The 27,885-nt window shown below is 42.0% G+C and overlaps 2 protein-coding genes across 9 annotated transcripts in view; one reads left to right on the forward strand and one right to left on the reverse strand.

Moving 5' to 3' along the window:
* RALGAPB (Ral GTPase activating protein non-catalytic subunit beta) overlaps positions 1-8,321 on the reverse strand; it is a 67,071-nt gene extending 58,750 nt beyond the window's left edge. For all 5 annotated transcript variants that reach the window (XM_042461997.1, XM_042461996.1, XM_042461995.1 and 2 more), the window contains exons 1-5: positions 8,229-8,321; positions 6,290-6,500; positions 5,362-5,564; positions 3,520-3,683; positions 1,395-1,581 (exon numbers count right to left, since the gene is read on the reverse strand). In XM_042461997.1, the coding sequence (XP_042317931.1) occupies positions 1,395-1,581; positions 3,520-3,683; positions 5,362-5,564; positions 6,290-6,500; positions 8,229-8,320 (857 nt within the window). In that variant the 5' untranslated portion in view covers position 8,321. The remainder of the gene's footprint in view (positions 1-1,394; positions 1,582-3,519; positions 3,684-5,361; positions 5,565-6,289; positions 6,501-8,228) is intronic.
* A 14,794-nt stretch (positions 8,322-23,115) lies between these two features.
* The window catches only part of NDRG3 (NDRG family member 3), a 72,393-nt gene continuing 67,623 nt past the window's right edge, over positions 23,116-27,885 (forward strand). For 2 of the 4 annotated variants that reach the window (XM_042464706.1, XM_042464708.1), the window contains exon 1: positions 23,116-23,338. The gene's annotated coding sequence lies outside the window, so the exon portion shown is untranslated. Of the gene's footprint in view, positions 23,343-27,885 lie in introns of all 4 variants that reach the window. The other 2 variants (XM_042464711.1, XM_042464712.1) reach the window with 2 other exon arrangements.

The following is a 27,885-nucleotide window of genomic DNA, read 5'->3' on the forward strand; positions in this document are numbered from 1 at the left end:
GGCCTAAGTATCAAAGACACAGTGGTCTCCTTAGGAATGCAACATTAAATCAGGGTTCAGCATTTCTGAGAATGAGCTACAGCAAACCTTAGGCTAATCTGTTGCCTATACGTCCAGCATAGTTTCTCTCTGATGTATCAGTTTTCTATTTCGGTTTGCAATTCTTTAATATATTACTGGAGGGGAATTCAATCATGGTCACCCTGAACTCCCCCAAAACAGGTATATTACCTAAGTTAAACACAGGCTGGATGGCCATCTGTTGGGGATTGGAATGGATGGCCCTTGTGGTCCCTCCCAACTCTATTATTCTATGATTCTAAGGCCTGTTACAGACAGCCAAAATAAAGCTGCTTCGAGTCACAGTGGAGGTATGGTGTTTCAATGATGCATGTGTCCTAAGTGTCCAGAAGCCACACCAAAGCCACGCTCCAGTCCTTAGGGCTGGAGTGTGGCTTTGATGCATGCATCATTGAAACACCATACCTCCACTGTGACTCGAAGCAGCTTTATTTTGGCTGTCTGTAACAGGCCTAAGTGACAGCTGAACCTGAGAACAAAGGCAAGAGTCCATTTTTGATGAGCCACTTTATAGGTGGGGCTGAATTAGAATTTTTATTTCAGAGGAGCAGTGAAACCTATCTTCTGGTTTTACTGGAGCATAAAACTGGCAAGGGTGCTAGAATGTACTAAATATGTCATCGTAAAAGTGGAAAGCTCAACTATATTATTATTATTATTATTAAACTTTATTTCTATAGCGCTGTAATTATACACAGCGCTGTACAAAGTCGGTAAAATTATGAGTACAGTGGTGCCTCGGGTTACGAAATTTTATTCGTTCCGCCGTCCGGCTGTTCGTACCCCGATTTTTTCGTTCGTAACCCCGAAAAAGGCCCTAGTGCTGCTAGCCGCTGGGGAAAGCCGCCTTTCGTGCGCCGCTGCCGAAAAAGCGCGAAAAGCACCAAAAATCGTAAGCCGGAAAAAAAACGTAACCCGGAACAGTTTTTTCCTATGGGATTTTTTCGTATCCCGGAAATTTCGTAAGGCGGTGCTTTCGTATCCCGGGGTACCACTGTAAAGAAAAGCCTGCCCAAGGCGTACATTCTAAGATAATAACAATTAAAAGAGGAATAGATAAAATTACCATATAGAAAGGAAAAACAGATTAAAAACATTAAATATCAAACAAATCACATCACATCAAATATTGTCAGACAGCCAGATAACAATCACAAATTCCCTGAGAACGCTTCCCTAAACAATATGGTTTTCAGCTCAGCTTTAAAGCTGGTTAGGGAAATGATAAGCCGTGCATGCAGAGGAAGAAGGTTCCAGGAATGAGGGAACTATACTATCAAACTGAAGCTGGGGGAAAATACCTTTTCACTTACCTAGCAGTAAGGGCACAGATTACTTTGCTCCATTGCTCCACTACTGCAGAATGATGCCTCCAGTTTGCAACCATCTCTTTGGCAGTTTTCCAGTAAGGTGGTGTGGGGAAGCACCGGGAACAAGCTAGTAGCCAAACTTCAAACAACACACCAATCAACTTCTCAGCCAGATTCTCAGCAATACCACCTAGAATAGGAATAAAGCAGATAAATTGTTTAATCCTACCTCCAAAATATGTTTTTAACAAACTTTTGGGGGAATCTTCTTAATCCCTAGAAATCTTTCACGTATTTTTACACTGTAAAACATTAACTGAAAAACACCTCAAACACATATCCAGCTTGACAACTGGAGTTTGTTTACTGTATACTAACACACCCATGATTTCTTTATTTTTTTAAACTGCTGTACTAAAGTAATCAGTTATGTTCAAAACTACATAGCAGGCTACACACACACACACACACACACACACACACATTTACAAGTGTCAACTTTAGATTTTTTTAGCTGTAAAAGATTGGCAAAATCGCTTTAAAATGTGTAGGCAAAGTATATGCTGAGATCATGAAAGAGCAGAGAGAACCCAAGAATCTATAAGCCCAGAAAAAGAGCAGTCAAGGCTCCTGTTGTTCAGTGACTGAGGGTCAAAACAACTGTAACATGGAAGACACTTATCCGATCTCTCAGGTCCAAAGCACTATTGCTCTGGCTCAATGCTAGGGAATTCTGGGAACAGTAGTTTTGTGAGACATTTAACCTTCTCTGCCAGAGAGCTCTGATGCCACAATAAACTACAATTCCCAGGATTCCCTGGGGAGTTAAAGTGGTCTCAAACTGTATAATTTCTGCCATGTGTTTTGAACCTCAGTTAATGTTTCTAACTTGAAAACATCTATATAGAGGTCCACTCTACATTCAGTTAAATATTTTGTCTGCCACCTCTTTGTTGTCCCAATTTATATCACCCTCACCAAAGCTGACATTAGTACTACTGTGGGAATGTCTGTTCTACTGTAGTGTAAAATTTAAATAATGTTGAACCTGGAAATTTCTTAACAGTTGTAATTTATATGAAAGTGGGAAATTGTGAAGACAGTCTAAGCAGTCACATGTCACTTCTTTAAAACTTACAATCATTCTGCTCACCATAGTGAGTGTGATGCTAAAAGCTTTTAAAACTTTGTATTAACCATCTCTGTTGGGGAGGGAATTTCATGGTTGGGCACGCCTGAACACTCTGTCTTGAGTGGCCACATGCTGAATTTTATAAAACATGGCACCATTAATAGGACATCTCCACTGTATCTAATAGGCAGGTACACACTATGGACAGGATTTTGCTCTAATATAGCAGAGCTCTTTCATTCTGATCCAAAATTACAACACTAACTATTGCTGTAATAAGAATTATTCATAATTATTTTTTAAAATACAAAAACTAAACATCTATAATTTTTTACAGTCTCTTGCCTGTAAAGCCTCTCAAAATCCATCCCTTTAGATAAGCCCCATTCCTCCACCCTTTCCCAAGAGTAATGCAGGTAGAAAGATATCATGGGAGAGCAGAGCTGCCTGATGGTGCCTCAAATGCTGCGTCCAAACCTCTATGTCTACTTTTTTCCAACAGAACAGAATTAGTCAGTATACATGTGGTACTACCTGTTTTGGCTCTGCAAGTTCTCTGTGCTCCTTGAGTATACAGCTATCCCCAATTCTAGTGCTAACTAGGCTTGTTGCAATAACAGCTAGAAACTCTCCACCTTGTTCAGGAAGTTCAAAATCGGAAATAAAACCAACCACATCTGTCATATTTGTCAAAGAGAAACATACCATACTTGCCATGGTGAGCAAAATGGCTGAAGCCTGAAAAATCACTACCTAAAGCTTTGTGAATGAAGAAAACAGACAGCAAAGGGAACACCAAGGACTCTGTAAACAACATGGAGATCAATATAGTGGGCACCTTCTTATATGAGTGTATGGAAATTTAATATTATTTTTCCTAGACAGAACAAAACCTGGAGGATCACCATAACAGTCACACTCAGGCGGAACCTGTCACACTCAGGCGGAAGACACACACTCACAAACAGTAAGGACAGAAAAGGCTAAGCGACAAACCTTGCACTGTTGGAGCTGCCAGTAAGGAATCATTAATTTGCAGTAGAAACAATAATAATACTTCCCATGTTTCTCTAGCCATAGTAGTCGACTCACGAGCCAATTTCTGGACAGCTCTCAAAACTTGCAAACACAATTTAATTTGACTGGAAGATTGATCCTGTCTGTATGAGGGAAAAAACACTACTTACATCTTCACAAATATAATCTGCAGGGAGTACTAGCAAGGTTAGTTTAGAGACAGTCTCATTATAAAATGCTTGTAAGTAAAATGTTAGACTGAATTAAGAAAAGAGCCTTCATTGTCAAAATATCCAAGCAATGGGTAGAGCAGGCCTACCAGTTTCATAAGGTGGGCCTAGCAGAGGTCTGATATACCATCAGTGTTCGTTATCTTTGATGAAAGGAGCTGTCATTACTCCTTTCTAGAAGTACATAAATTCTTCATTTTCTATACACTGTCCTTATCATTTTGAAAAGAAGTGTGTCAAATTGTCAAAACTTTTTAAGGAAGCATAATTGTATTAAGTTATTGATTTTTCAGAGACTGCTCCTAGGAAGAGCATGCACTGAAATATATAGCATACTGAATTTTTTAAATAAACATTTTGTGCTAGATCTGACAGCTTCTTTTCTCATGTTAGGTCCCAAACACACTGCAGAAATAATCCAGTTTGAGACCAGTTGAACTGCCGGGGCTCAAGGCTAGGGAATTCATTTTGTGAAGGTGTCGTTTTGTTTAGCCTTCTCTGTCAGAGAGCTCTGGTGCCATGACACACTACAATTCCCAGGATTCCCTAGCACTGATCCAGGGCAGTTAAAGCTGTCTCAAACTGGATTATTTCTGCAGTGTGTTTTGGACTTTAGTGAACTGCTCCTGATAATGGGCCTTTGGGAATGGGGTTGTGTTAAAAAAAAAAAAAAGTCCTGCTAACCTTTATTTTGGAAGTAACCAATATACAGTTCATCAACTGAAATATGGGCACAAAAAAAATAGATTTTGAAATGAGCTCTTTTTAAACTTTACTACTTTCTCCACATTCAGTGAATCCTTTAAAACCATTTCTCCTTAGAACTTCCAATTCTATTTGACAATATTCTTATCATACACCTATCAAAATCCAGCTTTGATATCATAAAATAATGAGAATGATTTATATCCCATATTGAGTCAACTTTTAATAGTATTTCAAAATAAGTATGTTAGGGGATGAGATGGAGTAGTGGTTGGGATCTTAGACTAGGACACTGAGAAACCTGGGTTCAAATCCCTGCTCAACCATGGTAAACCCCTGCGTGACTTTAGCAAGCCCCACTAAATCACCTTCAGAGAAAGCAAACCACCTCTGAACAAATCTTGCCATGAAAACTCTTACAGTCACCATAAGTCAGAAATGACTTGAAGACAAACAACAACAACATTAAGGTTAGAAACTACCCATGTCTGAAACAGCTGGCTAGGAGCAACATTGGATAAATGAAACTACAGTCATCCCTCCATATTTGCGGATTTGATATTTGCAGATTTGATTATTCACAGATTTCATTAATATGTTCTCTCTAGGAATATCTAGGTCCTCTAGTGCAACTCTATAGGCAACTTTAACTAAAAGTTGCACTGAAAGACCATTTGTAGCTACTCCAGTGCCATTCTATGGTCAGTGTATGTTGGACATTGACCACAGAGTTGCACTGGAGAACCTTGAGATTCCTAGAGAGGTGTCCTCTCAGGTAAAAACCGTGTTTTTGTTATTTGCGTTTTTTCCATATTCACGGGGGTCTTGTTCCCCTAACCCTAGTGAATATGGAGGGACAACTCTTTTGCAATTCATTGCTGCTTACCTTGGTACAAAAAGATTTTGTAGATGTTTGAGAATGCTCTGAACATAAAGATTTGGTTCTTTAATAACAGGTAGAGGAATGGTGTCCTTGGGTAAAACGAGAGCCATAATCCAGTCTGTATATACATCAACACAGTGCTTCACAGTCTCACCGTCTATAGGAAGAGTGAGTCCATAACAAACCACTTCCATGGTCCATTTTACCTTTGAAAAAAGTTAATATATTTTTAACATGTCTCTCACTTGGTAGCTTCCTCCAAATGAACACCACTCACGTAGCATATGTAAACGCAAGTTCTGACAAAGGTCCAGCTGATCCAGTACTGAGTGAAGAAAACTTAATTCACAATCAAAACCTGACTGTCATGGATATACGCTGCAATAATGAGACTGTCTACAATACAATTGAAGCAACTTTTCACTCAAAAACATTCATTACTGCAATCCAATTAAATTAAATGCAATGAAATAAATAATTCATCTGTGTATATATAACACTGAAAAAACTGTTCTCTTTTGCTATGAATTAATCGTAGATGGCTTTTCTCCAAACCGCACAGAAACGGATACATCACAACACTGAAATTTTGCTTCTCACTGTAACATATGAATAACTGATAATTCCACATGAAATAGAGGTGGAACAACACATGCAATTCATGTGGAATTTCACATAAATAGAGGTGGTTCAGTGGTTTGAGTGTTGGAGTAGGACTCTGGAGACCAGGGTTCAAATCCCGGCTCAGCCATGGAAATCCACTGAGTGATCTCAAGCACAAGTCACATTCCCTCAGCCTCAGAGGGAGGCAATGGCAAACCCATTCTGAAGAAACTTGCCAACAAACCATTATACGGTTGACATAAATCAGAAGCAACTTGAAGGCACACAACAAGAGGTGGGACTACACGTTCTTCAGGTGCATACTTACTTCTTTGTCTGTTTTCAATGAACTCTCATTTCCAACAGCTGATGGAGCATTCAAGACTTGGCCAAGGGGGCGAACCACTGCGTTTGCCACCTCCCTCCCCACGTTCTCAGGATAGCTGTGAAGTACACTGGTATGGCCCTTATCATTTTGAATTACAAGGTGTAGGGACCTCCACTCTGAGTACATAATGTCTCTGTAGAGTAGACTGTAGCTGGAACAACAAAAACAAACAAACCACACAATGACGTTACAAGCACTTGTATTATATACCACTTAGGGGGAAATAGGAGCATGTTTCTCCAAAATATGACCATGCCTAAACCAAGGAGTGTAAACACGGAGACAACAAACCGAACATTGATTGTTGCTCAGCAGTTTTCACCTCAAGCAAAGTGACCAGAGGTCCTCCTTTTCCAGGACATGACCTACCTTTCACCCTTCTGTCCAGGGGGAATCCCCAAATGCCCTCCAAATGCCCTTCGTCTGTCCAAACGTCTCTCCCCAACCTTGCCTATTTCAAAGCGATTTTAATTTAATAAATAATAATAAATCAACGAGGAATCCGGGCGGCTAACAACAGTGGAAGAACAATAAAAAACAAACTCATTCCTTCCCAGTCCCCCAGCCGTATAAAGCAGGCAATAACAATAAGCAACATCAATACAGTGGCAATCAATAGGAAAACATAAGAATGTTTGTATTTATAGTGTTGGTATTTTAAAGTAAGGGATTAGGGGAACATGTAATTTTAAGTTATGCATGTATCATGTATTTACGTATTCTCTTGTAACCCGCCTTGATCCTTTCGGAAAGGAGGGATATAAATAAAATTTACTAATATTATTAATTTAGAGCACGACCAGGAAGCACACATTTATAGTTATAGCAGTGTTCTGAGTTTCTATTTTGGGCACGCCCCCCATTTCTCTTGAATGCCCCCCATTCTGCGGTGCCTTGTCCTCCTTGTCCACCCTGATCCCATGGGCTTCCAAGTCTAGCCAAGTGGTAAGAGAAGCCCATAATTTGGAAGTCAAAGGAGGCACCACCTACATCTCTATTAGGAGAGATACCCCACAATCAGCGGGGGGCCAAGGAGGCCAAAAAGGTACCCTGAAACGTAGGAGCCTCTGTTTAAAGACCTCCAAAGAAGGAGGCTCCACTATCTAACAGCTTTTACTGTCAGGATGGTCTTCTTCCTAATGTTGAGGTGGACAGGACCAAATAAAAGCTTAAAACATCCACAGAAATATAAACTCATGCTTCTTAGTCTTTCTCAAAATGGAGGACATTTCTGAAATCCCTCCGGGACAGAAGAAGGCTGGCAATGTAGGATGCGTCCTATAAAAGGAGGACACCTGTTCACCCTGGCCCAGAGGTTCTCACCACACAATGGAGGACAGTGAGGCAAAATGGAAGACGCTGAATCGAAGTGGGAGGCATGGCCAAAATTAAAAAACACTCAAAACACTCATGAAACATAACTCCAAGCTTCTTCTTAGTCTTTCTCAAAATGGGGGCACTGTTTTTGGGAATGCCTCCTGGATAGAAAGAGGCTGAGAATGGAGGACGTGCCCTGGAAAAGGAGGACGCCAGAGGTCCTCGCCGCAAATGAGGCCAAGGCACAAGAGAATGTAGGACGTCGAAGGAAAGGGGAGGACGACACCCCGCCCGCCTTCGACAGCTCAAAACATTCATATCAAATATAAACTCAAAAAGGAGGACATTTTGAATCCCTCCTTGAGAGGAGGAGGCTGGGAAATGTAGGACGCGTCCTGGAAAAGGAGGACGCCTGGTTCTTAGTCTGTGCGTTGGACAGGAGGAGGCTGAGAATGGAGGACGCGTCCGGTTCTCCCCGGAATTGGGGCACTTCGGGGCGCGGCGAGGAAGATCGAGGGGCGAATGCGGTCCCCACAAGGGCCCTCCCGGCCGCCTTCCGTACCCAAACGCCGCGGGGTCCGCCCGGCCGAGCGCAGCAGACGCCCGCTCTCCCTCCGCTGCTTCCTGCCCTCGCGATGGCTGCTTGCCTGCCATCGCGAGGTTTCGCACCGAGATTATAGATCTCGCGAGAACTCAGGGGCGGGCCCGGATAGGTCGGCTTCAAGGGCACTCTTGAGAGACCTTGAGGAGACTATGCCTCCCGTTGCATCCTGGTCTTTGTAGTTCACTGAGGCCTAACATCCCTCTGGTTGAGAATTCTAAACGGCAGCCTCCCTGAACTGCAAATCCCATAAAGCAACCGGCCAGAGCACTTATATAGTATAGCAGCCCTGGTGGCGCAGCGGTTAAATGCCGGTATTGCAGCCGCTCGCTCACAAACCGCAATGTTGGGAGTTCGACCCCAGGCAGGGGCTCTCAGGGTCCTCTCAGCCAGGCGTCCCTTGAGGTGGCTAAAGTTAATCCCCAGTTGGAGGCCATTAGTTTACACACATAGTAAACAAGGAGCGCTTCAGTAAATAATAAATAAATAAATAGATAAATAAATAGAACTGCACTGAGAAGCAAGGCTGAGAGAGTGTGACTCTCCTGGCGACCCCATAAATTTCATAGGGTTTTCTTAAGGAATACTCAGGGATGCTTTGGCGAGTTGTTGTTGGCGTCATTGTTGTGTGCCTTCAAGTCATTTCCGACATGTCCTCCTTTTCCAGGACATGTCCTACATTTCAGACTCCTGTCCAGCAGGAAATTTCCAAAGCATCCTCCATTTTGAGCATGACGAAGGAGCACGGGTTTATAGTTATATTAGTGTTTTTAGCTTTTGTTTGGTCATGTCCTCCATTTTACTTTCAGGATTTCAGCAACAATGCATTTCCTGTATTGCTTGCGTGTGATAAACTCCTAAGAGAAAGTATTCCCCCGAAGAGCTTCATTGAGAGAGATGTGGCCTTTCAGAGAGCCTGGGCCTAAACCGTTTGGGGCTTTTATAGCCATTTTTATAGCCCTGGTGGCGCAGTGGTTAAATGCCTGTACTGCAGCCATTCACTCAAAACCACAAGGTTGCGAGTTCGACTCAGGCTTGCATCCTTCCGAGGAGGAAGCTAAAATGAGTACCCAGACTGTTGGGGGCAAATTAGCTTACTTGCTAATTAGCTTACTTGCTGTTCACCGCTATGATCTTTGAAATAGCGGTATATAAATAAAACAAATTATTATTATTATTATTATTATTATTTAATTCTGCCCAGAAACGGAGCAATAGCCAGCGAAGCTGTTTCAAAAGCAGATTTGTTTCCCGTAACATCTGCTAAAGTTTCCAGTTTCTAAAGACAACCCTCAGGTAGACTGCACTGTCACAAAAACTCAGCCAGGATTTAAACAAGGCATGTATTACAGTGGCAACGTTAGGCATTCAAAGCCATAGCCGTGTTAGTCTGGGAAATCACTATGCAAAGGCATCTATCTTGTGGCACCTTTGAGACTGAAAGAAAGAAGTTGGTAGCACTAGATTCTGTAGGCTTTAGCCTACTTCCTCAGATGCATGTTTAAACTTCAGGTACGTATCTTCAGGCAACATTTTGTACCAGAGGTGCCACAACAAACTACCTTTCCCAGAATTCTATAGCATGGCGCCATGGCAGTTAAAGTGGGGTCAAACCAGATTATTTCTGCAGTGTGGATGCAGCCCTAGTTGGAAAACACTGCCTTTGACCTCAGTAGGTTCTTTCTCTGTTTAAAAAGCCAGACACTAGGTGGCAGTGGGGACCAAACCGTGGGTGGACTTTTCCTTACTTTTTAATCATGGCATCACACTTGGAAAGGTTTAGCAGAAAGCAAAATGAAATGGTAAAAATCCTGAACTTGTAACCTGCACGCAAAGATTTTATTTATTTTGCAAGTACCCCACAAAAGAAAAAATGATAATCTTGGCCCGAAACCAGTAATTGGTACCAACAAGAATTCAATCACTGAATAAATACAATGTATGTAAAGTAAATAGAGACTAAGTTCTTTTGTTGATTCAGTGTATTTACTCTAGTAGTGTTTCAGATCCAAACCCCCTGCCCCCCTGGCTCAAACGGCAGGAATAAAGCTGTTTGCAGGATGATCCTGTATATGGAAAAACAGTATTGCAGACCTGGATTCCCCACTATGTATTCATTTATCTACAAACATATAGGTTGAGCAGAGGAAGTAATAATGACCACATATGCTTTACATAATTTTAAAGGAAAAATAAAGATATCAAAATAGTTAAAGGTAATGTATATCTAGGTCCAGTCCTTAATCAAAACTGAGAAGCCAAAATGACTACGCTGAGTCTGGTATCCTTTGGACATTTTATGAGACAACATGACCCACTGGAGATAATATTGCTCAGCAAAATGGAAAGCAACAGGAAAGGGGGAAGACCATATTGCAGGTAGATTGATTCAAACAAGAAGGCCATAGCTGTGCATTTGCAAGACCTAAGAAGACCCAGGGCCCTTGGAAATCTCTCATTCACAAGGTTGTCATAAGCCAAAATCAACTTGATGGCCAGTAAGAACAAATGTGTAGCAAAAAACATTTATCATCCAGGAAGCAAAATGCTAGTCTTTAAAGAAGCATCAGTTTCCTAAATATAATTGCTTCCTTTATAGCCTTATTAAAATCTTTCATGACAAATTGAAACATCAGTTTCAGGCTGCATGGAAGATGCCAAATTATTCAGTTCACACTCAGACTTGATGTTTGTCCAGTAGCTAATAGCTATCAATCAACAAAAACTTTTAAAGTAACACCTTTAGCTTCCAGTTATATAAGTCTTAAGAGATGTTAGTCTATTTATCAGCAGAACATCAATAGGTACTAAAATTTTAATGGTCCAATATTAGAATTTGGACTCAAAAAGACTATGGCTCCATTCAGACAGGCCAAAATAAAGCTGCTTCGGGTCACTTTGGAGGTATGTTGTTTAAATGCTTCATGCGTCCTAAGTGTCCAGAAGCTGTGCCAAGGCCACACTCCAGTCCTAAGGACCGGAGTGTAGCTTTGGCATGGCTTCCGGACTCTTAGGACACAAGCATCATTTAAATAGCATACCTCCAAAGTGACTTGAAGCAGCTTTATTTTGGTCTGTCTGTAAGGGGCCTATGACAGTATCTAATAGAGATTTATCCATAAAGAGAAGGATTTTGCCACAAAATTAGTCAGAAATGACTTGAAGACACAAAAGAGCAAAAACGAAAGCCATAATGCTCATTAACCTAAGATATGTCACATTACAAATGGGAACAAAAACCCTTCAAAATAATGGATTAATAATTATTCCTTTCAACTGCTAATGAATGCACAAAGCAAGACAATTGCTTAAAAAGCAGGAGAGGAAAAATGGCTTTGAGGACTGCACTACAACCTCAGTCCCCCTTTATAAATCCAACTGTATGCTAGAGCTTCTCTTTAAAACAGTGTGTATGTACAATTTCTAGTCTTTTGCGGAATATCAAAGGAGGCAACTGTTCCCTTAATGGCTGAGGTATTATAATTTGGAATATTTGATATTTATTTCAAGCTGACCCTCCTCAGGCATATACACCCAGGAGGTGTTCCTAGGGAGGGTCACTTTTGTCATGAGAATCATTACATGGAAGGCAAATGAGGACATTGTACCCCCAATAAGAATTCTGTTTCCAAAAGTTAAACTTTCCTACTGTTGCAGAGATTTGGGAGCATTCACTCTCATTTTTTTTTTTTGGTCCCAAAGAGATGCGGATCAATGCATATTGGGTTTGTTGTTCCCATTTTGTTTTGGATTCACGAATCTCTTCAAGTAATTGTAACTTATGTTCACACATGCCATTGTTTTCGGTTAAAATGAAGCTACCTCCCTTGCTTTCAAGGAGAATCAACGATACCAGTGATCCGAATTGATTCAGAAGCTTATCCACACTGCTTACAATGTGAATCTTTCTGGAAAACCCAGGAAAAAATGGCTAAGTGGGGTTTTTGGCCCCCCCCCCCAATAAAGTGCATCAAGTGCATTTGGGATGTGTCTGAACAACAAGGATTCAATTTGGATTCATCCCGGATTATTTTCGTACTGTGATTGGAGCCTAAATTAGTGAAAACCATTCACATCTAGAATTATTTGTCTTATTTACATTTCCCTGGTAACTTTGGCTAACTTTTTTCTTTGAATAACTAAAATACAGTATATGTCAAAAAGCTCAACTGAGATTTTAAGCTACTGCAGTAACATAAATATGGAGACTGAAATAATATTTCATAGGGGGCAATGCCCTCAGTGTGCCCTCCCTCATATCTACACCCCTGCTTTGTAGCTGTGAGTACAGGACTCTCTTGTGTTCTTTATAATAAATGTAACAGCTATTGCATTGCCTACCATTTTGCTTACCCTTTTGTTCTATTTGCTGTTGTTGTTGTTGTTGTTGTTGTTGTTGTTGTTGTTGTTGTGGGCCTTCCAATAGTTTCTGACTTATGGTGACGCTAAGGCCCTGAGCCTATTTTGGCAAGTTTCTTCGGAGAGAGGTTTGTCATGGCCACTGAGGCTGAGAGATTGTGACTTGCTCAAGGTCACCCAGTGGGTTTACATGGCTGAGCTGGGATTCAAACCCTGTTCTCCAACACTCCAACCACTACTCCAGGCTGGCTCTTATACATACCAGTAAATCCTTACCTTTCTTTCTATACTCATACATCTGCCAATAAAGGACCATATTTAATGTATATGACAAAGTGGGCTCTCACTCAATCAGGTTGTATCTGCATTGAGTCATGGCTAGAGCAGTCTCAAACTGCATTGTTTTTGCAGTGTACATGCAGCCTGAAGCTTATACCAAATACATGTGCCACCTGACTCCAATTTGTTTTGCTACAAAAAAATAGCGTGGCTACTCCTCTGGAATTTTTTAGGTTGAAAGTTTAAAGTTACTTGTAAGAGACAGCAACTAATCTCTTTTGCATTTCTTTATCACAGCAGATCTAGTACAAACAGAGCCAGAGGCTACTATCCTGGTAGAAACATTCCACATTTTATAACTCTTTGGTGATAACTGTCATTCTTTCTGCTCTTACTGGTTTGTTTTTACAAGCAGTCATCCTTCATGTAATGGCTTAATAGTCTTAGATGCCCAGAGGAATCCTGATTGCAGCAAGAGGTAATTGTATACTTCTAGAAACTCAAACACTGCAAGCCTATATAGACGTACTCAAGTGTAATCCCACCCCACTGAACATGCTGTGACTCCATAATTCAGACAGAATTAACGGTAAACCAATTAATGGAAAACATTATTAAGAATGACTGACATCATGTTGAATCAGAACTTTGAAAAGTAACTTTTTCCAGACTTGATGTTCCAGAATCCCCCAATTACTGTAGCTACTGACATTGTAGAATTCCACTCCCAAAAAGTCATGTTTCTAAGCTGCGTTTTGAGCTGAAACAGAGTGGTTTTACATGGGCAACTTTTAAAGCTTATTTACCCTCCAAGAGGTACAGAGGTATACAGAAAAGTGAAAAATGAAAAGGAAGAGACAACAACTATTTTTAGCAATGTGCTTCTGTACCATCCCACTTGGGGGGGGGGGGATTCTTGCTGTTGGTGATTAACATGACACAAAGAAAAATGGTCCCAAATGCATCTCCTGGCCATCTTCAGATATGACTTTCCCTATTTAGTCATTGAGCCTGCATCTGCACTTCAGAAATAATCTGGCTTGACATCACTTTAACTGCCATGACTCAATGCTATGGAATCCTGATAACTGTAGCTGTAGTTTCCTGAATTCCATAGCATTGATCCATGACAGTTAAAGTGGTGTCAAACCAGATTATTTATGTAGTGTGGATGCAGCCTGAGAAACCAGCAGGGTGAGTGTTACAAGTAGGCAGGGGCAGGAGGATCCTCCCCTCTCTTTGATTGCTGCTGTTGTACTCAATGACTGATGTTCTGGAAGTGTTCTGAAATTTTCCTTCCATCAGTTACTACTTGTCAGTGTTTTTTAAAAGTCAAGTGTCCATTTGAGTGTAATAAACTAATTTCAACAATACTGAATGTGACAGCACAGCATGCAGTTTTTATGTGTTTGCCACTAAATAAGCAGGTGCAAAAATATGCCTGAAAAGTAGACAACTCCATCATGGTCTACCTTGAACCCTCCAAAAATATTGTGAGGTCTGGTAACTACCACAGTATATCAAATAGTATACATATCAGTGAATAAGAAACTGAAATACAGAGGGTAAACGTGAAGTGTCAAAAGTCCCAAAAGGATTCTGGCCAGAAGCAAAGCCAGTCAGACTTAGGAAACCTTTACAGATTTCTAACAGCAGCGAGTTTAAGATCACCAGGTTCCTTCTTTTATTTGCATGTATTTATTTGCCATCTCAAGCTGTGTAACTATTTAGAACTGGTATTAAAAAAGGACTGTTTAAAACAATTTCTACAGTGCTAATTTATTTTGTTAGTTATAGTCTACAAAGCTCAAAACATAATTATTACTTACAGTACATTTTCTCACACACCCTAGTTTTTAAAATCTATTTTAAAATTAATTACTTTGTACCTTCCTATAGGCAGTTTAATTAGTCAATAGGACTAAAAAACTAGGTTAATGTGGGCAACAGAAACACTTTCCACTTCAGGCAGCTCCGGGAAGTCTTTTTTCAGAGAGGCTGAAACTGATGTTGCACATATTAGTTGCTTGTAGCATCATGAGTCTTTCTTGTTTTACTGCTTGTGCATACATAAAATAAAGTTCACATGGAAGCAGACAAATTCTTAGCTTATTTTTTCATACTCTAATTTATAAAAAAAATAATGCATGCCCCGTTGTTGATACTGCGAGCACATACAATTGCCCAATACAGCCTTTGCTACCAGTTTACACAATATGAAAGAGCTAAAATCATAAGGCTTAAGATTTAAATAGAAATTTGCAGGCTGGAGGAGGGCCTTCTCTGCTTTGGTGTTCTCACTGTGGAATGAGCTCTTAATTTATATCAGGTGGGTTTCCAGTGATGGCACTTGAATATTTACTTGTTTGTCCAGGCATTTTTTGTTATCTGCTTAGTTTCAGTACTAGGTTACTCACCTTACCATAATAATTACCCTTATTAGTGATTATTCCATTGTTTCGTTTCTCCCTTATTACCCATTATCTGATTTTAATGTATATTGTGTTTTTAAACATTGCAATAGCATAAACTGCTTTAGTATTTTAAAAATGAAAAGTAATATAGTTACATCTCAAATAATTATTAAATAATGAGCTGTTAGGAGTAATAAAACATACATAGAGGCATTTGAAAAATTGCTAATTTGCTGGCAGGATGACAATTAAAAACAAACAGACTTATGACTGAAAACAACCCATCTGAATTTATTAATTTGAATGTAATTGCTTTTTTCTATCTGCGCAGAATTTCTGTTAATTTTATGTAAAATTAAAATTGTAATCCTTCAGAAGTCAGCTTTGAGTGTTGGTTGTGTGTAACAGTACATACAGTACTTTATTCTAATTAAAAGCAATACCACCCCCATTTGTACTTGTTAACTATTCAATAAGTCAGTTGAAACATGACTGATTCCAAATTCAATATAATCACTGAACCAACAAATTTATTTCCTACGGCAACCCCTGTCCTTGGTTTGGTTTTGTTATTTGGTCATTATGAGTTTGGGTAAAGCAGAACATGTGGTATAGCAGCTTTGTTTTGTAGTGCTGCTGGGCATCTTAATCTAAGGTTTGCCCATTAATTTAACTGCATACATTCAAATTTGGGAGGGATCTGTTGGGAACTATTTTAATCTCAACCATATTGAGATGGGGGAATTTCACCTTCTTTTTGCTATACAGTTAAAATATTAGGTTTCCCTTGAAATAACATCAAGTATGGAGCCATACTTCTGGGAAAGGGTTCTGTGAATACCATGAACTGCTAAAAAGAAAAACCCAATAAATAGGTCCTAGAGCAATTCAGGCCTGAATTCTCCCTATTAGCCAAACTGATTATAATTAGACTGTTGTACTTTGGACATATCAGGAGAAGACATGATTCACTAGGAAAGATGATAATATTTGGTAAGGCAGTAAGAAAAGAGGATGACTGTATTATAGATGGACAGGTTTAATCAAGTAATAGTGCAACTCTATTCTGCTTTGGTCAGGCCTCATCTGGAATACTGTGTCCACTTCTGGGCACCACAATTCAAAAAGGATGGCCCAGTAGAGACCACCCAAAAAGGGCGGTCTGCCGATGCCTAGTTTTCTGCCAGGGGAAAACGCAGCAGACAAACCATGCGGCTTCCTGCCGGCGAAAAAGGAACCCGCAAAAAATGGTTTCTCTTTCTGCCACTGCGGCGGTGTAATGAGTGCGTCAATGGCGCACTCATTATGTAAGTGCCGTGCGGTGTGTGCGGATGCCACACAGCACTTATGTAACAATAGTGGCACCCATTGTTATGCCCTCATCATGTGCAAGGGTTGCAGAGCGTGTGGGCGCTCCGCCCACCAGGCAACCCTCCCATGTGACAAGGGTGCCTCAAAGGCTCATCTGTTCCAGGCTGATGTTGAGAAACTGGAGCGTATCCAAAGGAGGGTGGCTAAAATGGTGAAAGATCTGGAAACCTTGCCCTGTGAAGATTGACTTGGGGAGCTGGGTATGTTTAGCCTGGATAGGAGACAGTTAAGAGGTGATATGATAGCCCTGTTTAAATATTCAAAACGGTATCATATAGAAGAAGGAGCAAGCTTGTTTTCTGCTGCTTTAGAGACTAAGGTGTTTTACAGACCACCCAAAAGGGTGGCCTGCCGCCGCCCTTCTTTGCTGCGTGAGGGAACCACAGCAGACAAACTGCGCGGTTCCCTAGGGCAGCAAAAAGAAGCCACAAAAAGCGGCTTCTTTTTCTGGCGCCATTGTGACGTCGCAGGGCACCAATGGCACCCTTGCAGCATCACACGGGCGCTGAGACGTGCGGACACTAAGCGTCCGTCATGTCAAAATGGTGGCGTCCATCTGTATAGGGTGCTGCCATTTTGACTCCCTCATTATGTGCGAGGGGCAAGGCGTGTCAGGAAGCGCCGCCCCTCACACATAACAACAGCGCCCAATAGGGCCCGTCAGGAACGTGCCTAAGACAACAAGCAATGGATTCAGACTACAGGAAAAGAGATTCAACTTAAAGTTTAGGAAGAACTTCCTAACAGTAAGAGTTGTTCAACAGTGCAACACACTCCTTCAGAGAGTGGTGAAGTCTCCTCCTTAGGATATTTTGATTGTGAGTTCCTGCATGGCAGGGGGTTGGATTGGATGGCCCTTGTGGTCTCCTCCAACTCTGATTCTAAGGAACCCACAGCCCTGAGTCTGCAAGACCTATGGAAGTCTGTTGATGACAGGGTGACCTGGAAGTCTCATTCATGGGATTGCCATACGTCAAAGTAGACTTTGACAGCAATTAACAACAAACCTCTTTTCTCTTTGCCTTGCTTATAAGTGGACTCCAGCAGTCATGTTACTCTGTGTGCATGGCTTTAAATTTAAACATCTTTAATGGTAATCACTCTGAATAATACCACAGCAGCTCAGCTTGTGACAGCAAAAGGCTCTGTCCCACTAATCCTTGATAAACAATCTGGTTCTTTTTGTAGGTCAGGCAGTAACTGAGGCTTCCTCTGTGTAATGTTGTTGTTGCCTTCATGTCGTTTCCAACTTATGGCAATCCTATCACAGAGTTTTCTTTCAAGATTTGTTCAGAGTTTGTTTTCACCTTCCTGTGAGATAATGGCCCTTATCAGATGAGTGTGGAACTGGAGGTCTTCTGCACTGGGCGGTTCGAATTCACGTTATTTCGCAAAGTACCATCATACCAGCATTCGAATGGCCCCATCCGCACTCACGTGAATGCGAGAGCTGCTGAACTGAATGCGTACTGGCTCCTCCTTTTGGAGCGTGTTGGCCAGTGCGCTGATAAGGGGATTGGCGATATCCTGGATTGGGGCTCTGTTCGATCTCAGTGCGAATGGGTCTGGTGTGACTACCCAGTCCTGAATTCCATCGCAAGACCCCCAGATTCCAATTTTTACTTCCGGTGGGTCTTTCCTCTTGCCGGTTCCAGGGAAGCGGGGGGGGGGGGGGCCAGCGGCCTCCTCCTCCTCCTCCCGGCTTGAGAGGCATCCCTGGCTGCATCCCAGGCAGGGAAGAGGCGCGGGGGCCGCTGGAATTGCGGTTCCAGCGGCCTCCTCCTCCTCCTCCCGGCTTGGGAGCCAGCCTAGGCTGCATCCCAGGCAGGGAAGAGGCGCGGGGGCCGCTGGAATCGCGGTTCCAGCAGCCTCCTCCTCCTCCTCCTGGCTTGGGAGCCAGCCTAGGTTGCATCCCAGGCAGGGAAGAGGTGCGGGGGCCGCTAGAATCGCGGTTCCAGCAGCCTTCCTCCTCCTCCCGGCTTGGGAGCCAGCCTGCTGCCTCTCAAGCCGGGAGGAGGAGGAGGAGGCCGCTGGAACGGCGGCGATCGCCGCGATTCTAGCGGCCCGCGCCTGCCTGTTCCCTGCCTGGGGATGCAGCCCAGGCTGGATCCCAGCCGGGAGGAGGAGGAGGAGCCGCTGGAATCACGGCGACCCCAAGAAAGGCCATCCAGTCCAACCTCCTTCTGCCATGCGGAACTCTTAATCAAAGCATCCCCATTGACTTAGATGGCCATCCAGCCTCTTTGACGCCGCTGGAACTGCTCCTCCCCCCCCCCAGAATACATCCACACAACTCACCACACACACACCACGCAGAAACCGGGCATTGCTAATTTGTTGCAAGGGAAGGTCATGGTTACATTAAAACCAAGCAGGATGTAGAGAGGAAACAGTAACGGGCACGTTGTATCGCGATTGTTAATGTGCATGAGCTGGCTCTCCACTGTTTACCGGGCTGTCATGACGGGACCTCCCCTTTCACCCCGGAAGCGTTTTAGGTCGCAAACCCATGCAGGGCACCACTGAGCATTGTGCGAGGCGGCCGATACGATCGGCCCATCTGCATGTTGAGCTCCGGTTTGACAAAACATTCTGCACTGATGCACTTCGCGCAAGGATTGGCCAATTTGAATCCTGCCAATGCGGAAGGACTCCCAGGTATGATGGTACTTTGCGAAATAACGCGAATTCGAACCGCCCAGTGCAGAAGACCCCCAGTTCCACACTCATCTGATAATGGCCTATGAGAGTATTGTCTGCCCAAGTTCTCCTGTTATAGACCACCAACATAAGAGTACATCCATGTGACCCAAAAAGCATTTCCGAATATGGCTTTAGTACTTTGAAAAACAAAACAAAAACAAAACTAGCATTAGCCAAGTAGTATTTCTGTACATGCACCTTAAAAGACTTTTTAAAAGCCGCTGACATAAAATTGCTACACTTTTAAATGACACAAAGCACACTGCTTGTCTTGGGAGTAAGTCTGATGCAGTTTATTGAGCTGAACAAGTAACTTGTTGGGACATCTTACTGGCCCTGTTTTACTAATTTTTAAGCATCAGTCAAGTTACAGCTACAAGAGTTCAGTCTCCCTTATCTGGAATTCCAAAATCTGAATTACTCCAAATCCAAAGCTTTTTTCATGTGTGGCTGAGATAGTGACACCTGTGCTTTTGGATGGTTCAGTGCACCCAGACTTTGTTTCATGCACAAAATTATTTCAAATATCATCTATAAAATTACCTTGAGGCTATTTGTCTAAGATGTATACGAAACATAAATGATTGTCATGTTTATAGAGTCTCATCTCCAAAATGTCCCATTATGTATATACCAATATTCCAAAATCCAAACAAATTCAAAACACTTCACATCCCAAGCATTTCAGATAAGGGAGACTCAGCCTGTGTTGCTGTTTTATCCTCATCAATTTTATTGAAGCTTTGCTGTAAAATAAATACAACATACAGTATTGTAAATGTGTTTTTAGAGATACTATGGGACTCTGTTGTTTTTGTTGCAACAAACTAACACAGCTATCCCTCTGAAAACCTTTATTTCAGACAGTATGCAACGTGATCTTGAAGCACCTTTGAAACTAACTAATAGAAAGTAATTGGTAGCATGAGCTTTCGTAGACTTGAGCCTGTTTCCTCAGATGCGTGTTTTTTTCCGGGCCAACATGGCTATGTCTTTGAATTCTTTCAGACAGTAGATCATCTCTTGGGTAAGCATACCATTCCAAAGAAAACCCACCCAAAAACCGCACCCTTGTCAGCAATGCCCAGGTGGATGTCAACCGAACAAACCATCTCCTGTTTCCTAATTCTCCAGTTTATATTCTGTGGTTCTCTCCATCCCATGGTAACCAGATGGCCTTTACCACAAAGGAGGACAAGGCACTGCAAAATATAGGACTTTTAAAAATTATTTTCATATGCTTTATATAGTTACAAAAAGTTTTTAAAAAACACAAGACGAAACAGGCACGCACAATCAACACAGCAAACACACACACACATATACAAACCCCAAAGCACAACATGCTGTAGAGTCACCCAAACTGCTTAGAGCACATAGCAATGAGTAAGTCAATCTATCTCTAAGCTACTCTGTAGCCAAGGGTCCGTTTAGGGGAATTTTATTATTATTGTTATTAGCTCAAATATTGCAAGAGGAGGGCCTGCTACGACAGCCCTTGCAGAATCGTCTCCTGTTATGTATATGGAGTAGACCAGGGGATTCCAATAAATAGAGCTGAGACAGACTTTAATAACTAGATGTCTAATTTATTGAAATAGGGGAAATACATTCGTTGTGCATACACACACATGCATTCAAGGCTCAGGAAAAGCAGGAGTTAGCATGGAATAGGATTTTAGGCATCACTGGGGTGATACGTACCAGAATGTAAACTCCCTCCAGGAATCCAAATGGAATATGATGAGGATGGCATGAGGCTCAGCCATGGAATGACTGGCCAGGAGTCAGGTCAGGATTCAAAGGGGACAGAGCTTCCCCCTGAAATCCAGACTGGCCCACAGTGAACAGGCAAATCTGGGAGTATTTATAGGCAAAATCTTGCTTCTGGCAAAGGTGCATGATGGTGAGAACAAAGGTGTTTAATTACTTTCTTTTCACCTGGATGTCCCTGTCTGATTGTCTTAGGGGTCTTAAGCTGCTCGGACAACAGACCTGGGGAAGGGGCAAGAGCCTCAGGCAAGGCAAACATTTGCTCTTCCTGGTCCTATGATAATCCTCTTATGCAACTCCCTAGATATGATGATGTGGGTGCCCCTCAGGGGTGTGTGTGCATGTCCTCATGCCTTGCTGGCAATGGTGGACAGGCTACTAGAGTTCATCTAGGGGTCATTAAGGGCTATCATTTATACCAAAATTTATATGGAGCAGCAACTCTGTGAAAGAGGTAGATAGTAATGATTGCTATTATAGTTGGAATAATTGATAGATGGGGACCATGTTCGTTGGCATGAAGTTGAATGGTTGATCCTGAGATTATTCGGGCATTCAAACATCATGGTCAACTTTTCCAGAAGGTCAGTCTCCATCACCACCACTACTAGGAAGATTCATTGCACTTCCCCCCCAGAGACATGTTATTTCTAATTTTCCCACTAAGCAAAAATGTAAGGCTTTCCAGAAAAATGGAAGACATGCCCAAATTAAAACTCAAAATACTCACAGAAATAGAAATTCGTGCTTCTTAGCTCTGCTCAAAAAGGAGGACATGTTGGAATGCCTCCTGGACAGAAGAAGGCTGAAATGGAGGACATGTCAGATATCATAACCCCAAAGGAGGAAGAGAAGGCACTGGAAAATGGAGGGCAGCTGAGAAAAATGTAGGATGTTGGCAAATAAAAAGCTAAAAACACTAATATAAATAGAAACGTATGCTTCTTAATTATGATCAAAATGGAGGACATTTTAGAATGGTTCTTGGACAGAAGGCTGAAACAGGATACGTCCTGGAAAAGGAGGACCTCTGGTCACTCTGTCCTAACCACAGAGGACATTCACGGAAAATATAGGATACTGCCAAAATAAAAACCAAAACACTCATAGAAATATAATAGTAATAGTAATAATAATTTATTTTGATTTCCAGCTTCTCCCGATGGATTGAGGCGGGATCATAAATGCATGCTTCTTAGCCCTGCCCAAAATGGGAGGACATTTTTGGAACTCCTCCTGGACAGAAGAAAGCTGAAATGGAGGACCTGTCCTGGAAAAGGAGGAGCTCTGGTCACCCTCTCCTGTCTGCAAAGGAAGACAAGGGCCTGGGAAATGTAGGACATTCAAGAAAAATGGCCCAAATAAAACCTCAAAAGACTCATATAAAATAAAAATGCATGCTTCTTAGTCCTGATCAAAAGGGAGGATATACTGGAATAATTCCTGGGCAGAAGACTGAAATGGAGGTCCTGTCCTGGAAAAGGAGGACCTCTGGGCAAGGGCCTGGGAAATGTAGGACATTCAAGAAAAATGTAAGACATTGCCAAATAAAAGCTTGAAACATTGTTAGGAATATAAATGCATGCTTCTTAGCCCTGCTCAAAAGAGAGGACATGTTGTAGTGGTTCCTGGGCAGAAGGAGGCTAGAATGGAGGGCGTGTCCTGGAAAAGGAGGACTTCTGGGCACCTTGGTCCTGACTGCAAAGAAGGACAAGGGAAATGTAGGACATAAAAAGAATGCCCAAACCAAACAAAACCTCAATAATATAGAATATACATGCATGCTTCTTAGTTACTGCCCAAAAGGGAGGGCATGATGTTGGGATGGTTCCTGGGCAGAAAAAGGCTGGGATGATGGAGGGCGTGTCCTGGAAAAGGAGGACGTGGCTGGGCCACCCTCCAGCCTGCTGACTAGTCCTGCTGGGAGGCTGTGCGCCTGCGCAGGAGACCAGCAGCCAGCCAGTCGCCTCCAGGCTGGGCACTGGGCAGCAGCAGCAGCAGCAGCCGCCTCCTCTTCTCCTTCTCCTGCTCTCGGCTGAGTCTGTTGCGACGAGGAGCCTGAGCTGAGTGGCTGCAGCAGCAGGGCTGCCTCTTGCTCAGGGAGGCTCCAGAAGGGCTGGCTACCTGAGCTCCCTTGTTCCTTCCCCTTCTGGGTCTCCTGGCCTCAGGAAGGTAGGTAGGTGCCTTTGCTGGCTGGGCTTGTGTGCATGAATCCCAAGGAGGGAGGGGGACCAGGCACGTCCTCCTTTTCCAGGACACGTCCTCCATCCCAGCCTCCTTCTGCCCAGGTGAGTTCCACAAGGTCCTCCCTTTTGAGCAGGGCTAAGAAGCTTGCCTTTCTATTTTACACGAGTGTTCTAGAGCTTGTCCTCTATTTTACGTCAATGTCCTGCATTTATTTCCCCCCAGGGCCTTGTCCTCCTTGGAGCTTAGGGCAAGGTCCTCCTTTTCCAGGACACGTCCTCCATCCCAGCCGCCTTCTGCTCAAGAGGCGTTCCACAAGGTCCTCCATTTTGAGCAAGAGTTTATATTTCTGGCAGCGTTTGCATCTTTTTGTTCGGCAATATCCTACATTTTTTGTCTCGTTTTGTCCTCCTCCTCTGGGCTTATAATGTCTGACATGTCCTCCATTTTAGCCTTCTTCTGGCCAAGAGACATTCCCAAAAAATGTCCTCCATTTTGAGCAAGACTAAGAAGCATGCGTTTCTATTTTATATGAGTGTTTCCATCTTCTATTTGGCAATGCCCTACATTTTTCTTTGTGTCCTACATTTTTTTCTGTTACTACATTTTGCATGTAGGACAAGGTGATCAGAGGCCCTCCTTTTCCAGGACATGGCCTCCATTCCAGCAAAAATGTCCTCCATTTTGAGCAGGGCTTAGAAGCAGGAGTTTATTTTTCTGTGAGTGTTTTGAGCGCTTATTTCTGTCATGATCTAGGTTTATCATGACTTTACATTTCATGAAGAATGAGTTTACCTTGATTCCAAAAGAAAAGCTAAAACCATTCATTTAAAATAGAAATCTGTGGTCCTTGGCCATGCTCAAAATGGAGGACATTCCAAAATAAACACTTAAAACACTCCTCAAAATATAAAACCATGCTTCTTAGCCATGCTCAAAATGGAGGACGTTTCCAAATAATTTTATTTTGATACATCGAAATAGAAATTGATGCTTCTTAGTCATGCTCAAAATGGAGGACATTCAAAAATAAAAGCTAAAAACACTTATATAAAATAGAAATGCATGCTTCTGCTCAAAATGGAGGACATTTTTGGAACTCTTCCTGGACAGAAGGTTGAAATGGAGGACACAGCCTGGGAAAAGAGGACATCTGGTCACCCTACTCCTAAGATGTTTCTCCCTGCCTGCCTTCCAAGCCCTCTTTACCTTGAAGAGCTTTGTCACTTTGGGGGCTCTTGTGTTGTGTGTGTGTGTGTTGTGTGTGTGTGTGCTTTCAAGTCGCCTGTCCTATTGCCCAGAGGGCTGCTGCCTTAGTTGACAGTAAAACACAGAGCCTGAGAAGGTGCTGGGAACATCCAGTGCTGGGGGAAAGGCACCTTTGTTGTTGTGGGAACCCAAGTCCATTTTTACTTGTGGCGACCCCTAAGGCCAACCTTGGCAGGTTCTTCAGTGAGAGTTTGTCATTGCCATCCTCTGAGGATGAGACAGTGTGACATGCCCAGGGTCACCCAGTGGGTTTGTCTGCTCAAGCGGGGAATCGAACCCTGATCGCCAGAGTCATAGTCCAGTGCTCAAACCGCTAGTTAATTCCGAGTAAACAGTGTTGCAGATCCTCTTTGTGGAAAATTGACTTTGGGAGAACAGAAGGAGTCAGTGATGCAACTCTGTCTAGAAAGAGTGGGTGGTGACTCTTTTACTGCTATTTTATATTGTTGTTATCGTGTGCCTTCAAGTCACTTCTGACTTATGGAGAATCTGTCGCAGGGTTTTCTTGGACTGTTTCTTCAGAGGGGTTTTGCCATTGCCATCCCATGAGGCTGAGAGAGTGTGACTCACCAAGATCACCCAGTGGGTTTGCATGGTTGAAGGGGAATTCAAACCCTGTTCTCCAATGTCATAGTCCAACACTCCAACCACTGCGCAATGTTGGCACATATTACATGTATATAATGTATCCAAGGATGGGACTTTATCACTCTAGAGAAATCCCATTCAGAAATGGGATTTAAACTAGATTTACATTTTTAAAAACCCACAAATGTGGAAAATTTATCACCCAACGTTTTTGCAAACGTGAAATAATGTGAAAATGAACCGAAGGTAAAACGGAGAAAAACGGCAGCTTTTACTTTTGGAACTTCATGTTGGTATTGGTCATATAGCAAAGTACAATGACATCCCAAATCCACCAGTGATACCTTTATGGGGCCAAACAAAACACTAATATACATGCTGTAAGCTTTTGATGCTCCAATGGTTTCAGGCAAAAAGTGTTTAAAAATCATACAGTAGAAAGAGGCAAAAAATGTTACATGTTTGTTATCTTATACATGCACTTTATACACTGAATTAAGCTGCAGTGAACTCAAGGGGACTTAGTTCAGCATAAAGATCTCTTCAGGACTGGGCTGTAAATCTGCCTAGAAGAGTAGTTTACATGTTTGTTTGTTTGTTTGTTTGCTAGTATTTCTCACCCTGTTGTCCACCTTCTTTGGATAGAATGTGTTCTGGGTGGGGATAAAAGGAACCTGGTTGAAGTTGAAGTTATTCATGTAAAGCATTATCATATTTTTAGGTAGTTGCACAAGAATTAATTAACAATGTTCCAGGCTTTTCTCTGAATTTTTTTGTTAATGTTTTGTTTTAAATGATTTATGAATAGGGTATGGCTGCAGTTTCACTTTTTGCACTGAATCCAGACTAGCCTGTTTGGCTTCACAAATTATTTCTCTAACCTGTTGGGGCTGGAGCCTGTGTTTCTAGCTGGAATCTTGCAGCAGGACTGTCACCCGATTACCTTAATACACTTGTTTTATTGTGATGGCCTCCCTCAGCAATTACGGTGGCTACTAATTGTAGACAGTTGTAGAAGACTACTGCTCTATATGTATAAAAGAAAGAGATTATTTGACTGAAAAGTGTGTGTGTGTGGGGGGGTGTGCTTGTGGACTTCAAGAACAGATTTATGTCTCATCCCAAAATTCAAACAACCTTTCTAGTCTAAACATCATATAGCACATTATGCCAGTAGAAACAATATTCTTTTTTAGGGTGGATAATGAAGATATTTCATGTAATAGAAAGCATTACTTCTATTAAGATAGCTGAAATTAAGAGATTAATATTTCTTCTAAGTTTAAATTAAATTAAAGCCTACAATCTGCATGTGACATTGATATATAATTTTAATAAACACTGTTTACAAGCCAGTTTTACCAATAGCCAAATGAAAACCTGAAGACTGGGTCTTGCCTGGTGGAGGTACACGGCTGGCTATGTTCACTTACCCATCACATCATTCTTTTGCAGCTTCTGAGCTTTTGTACAAGTATGTCTACATAGATTCTAAAAAGTGGAAATACTTCTCCTCAGACTTAGGTATGTGGATAGGAGCTTTAAGCTTAAATGTTGTGGTATTTGTTGAAGGACCATTTTGACATTGTCTCTGCCCCCAACTTCTCTGAGGCTGGATTGAGCCCTCAGGATGAAACAGATTCCCCACCCTTGAAATAACTAGTGCTTAGGTTGCAGGAGCTAGTAATTCTACTACAGTACATCCTATGCTGATCAGTCCATATCTGGAGTACTATGTCTTTTCTGGGTGTCATATTTTAAGGAACATATTGACCAACTGGAAAGCTTCTAGAGAAGGGTGACCAGGATGGAAACCATGTCCTGTAACAAACAGCTGAAAAAGTCATTTATGTCTATCCTGAAGAAGATAAGATCAAGGGAATCATATAGTGGTTTTTAAATATGAGAGACTGTGGGATTGTTCTTTCTTGCTTTAGAGAGTAGAAATAGACCCAAAGTGTGGAAATTGCAGGGGATCAGATTTTAGGCTACACATCCATAGTCATTTCTGTTCAACAGTTGCCATGGCTTGGCAGATGGTGGGTTGTCCTTCACCTTTCACTAGTATCTGGACAGCTATCCATTGTGTGTGTGTGTGTGTGTGTGTGTGTGTGTGTGTGTGTGTGTGTGTTGTAGTGGCATTCTGTGTTGCAGATGTTGCATTCAATAGTAGGTTGGACTTGGTGATGATCAAGGGCCTGTCTGACTATGAAGTTTCTGCCACATGCATATAGTAAGTAAATTGACTTATAAAAATAGTCATCCTTGTTTTGTATCATTATGTATATTTTGTTATAAACCTATACATATGTACCTGAAAGTAAATCCTACTGGAATAAATTAGATGTAGTTCAATGCCTGGAGGGTGATAGGGAGCATTTAGGGACAAACAATGGGAGAAATGGCAGGGGGGGTGGGGAATAGGAGGGTACCTCCACTTGTGGTATAAAGAATGGTTCAGATGAGTGTATAAATCTCTCTCACCCATATTTAGTTCTTTGACATTTACAAAAAAGTGAATATCAGTGAAAGCTCTGTTATGTATGCTGATTCTGTTTAGGGTTAGCAGCATAAATGGATGGAAAACATTAATTAGAGTTTACTTGGGTACTGAAATGTTAAAATATGCTCATTAGAATATGCAAGAACAGTTTAGTGTGGGGATGATCAGCAGTTCA

The sequence above is a fragment of the Sceloporus undulatus genome, chromosome 4 (assembly GCF_019175285.1).
Source record: "Sceloporus undulatus isolate JIND9_A2432 ecotype Alabama chromosome 4, SceUnd_v1.1, whole genome shotgun sequence".
In the NCBI taxonomy this organism is placed as follows: Eukaryota; Metazoa; Chordata; class Lepidosauria; order Squamata; family Phrynosomatidae; genus Sceloporus; species Sceloporus undulatus.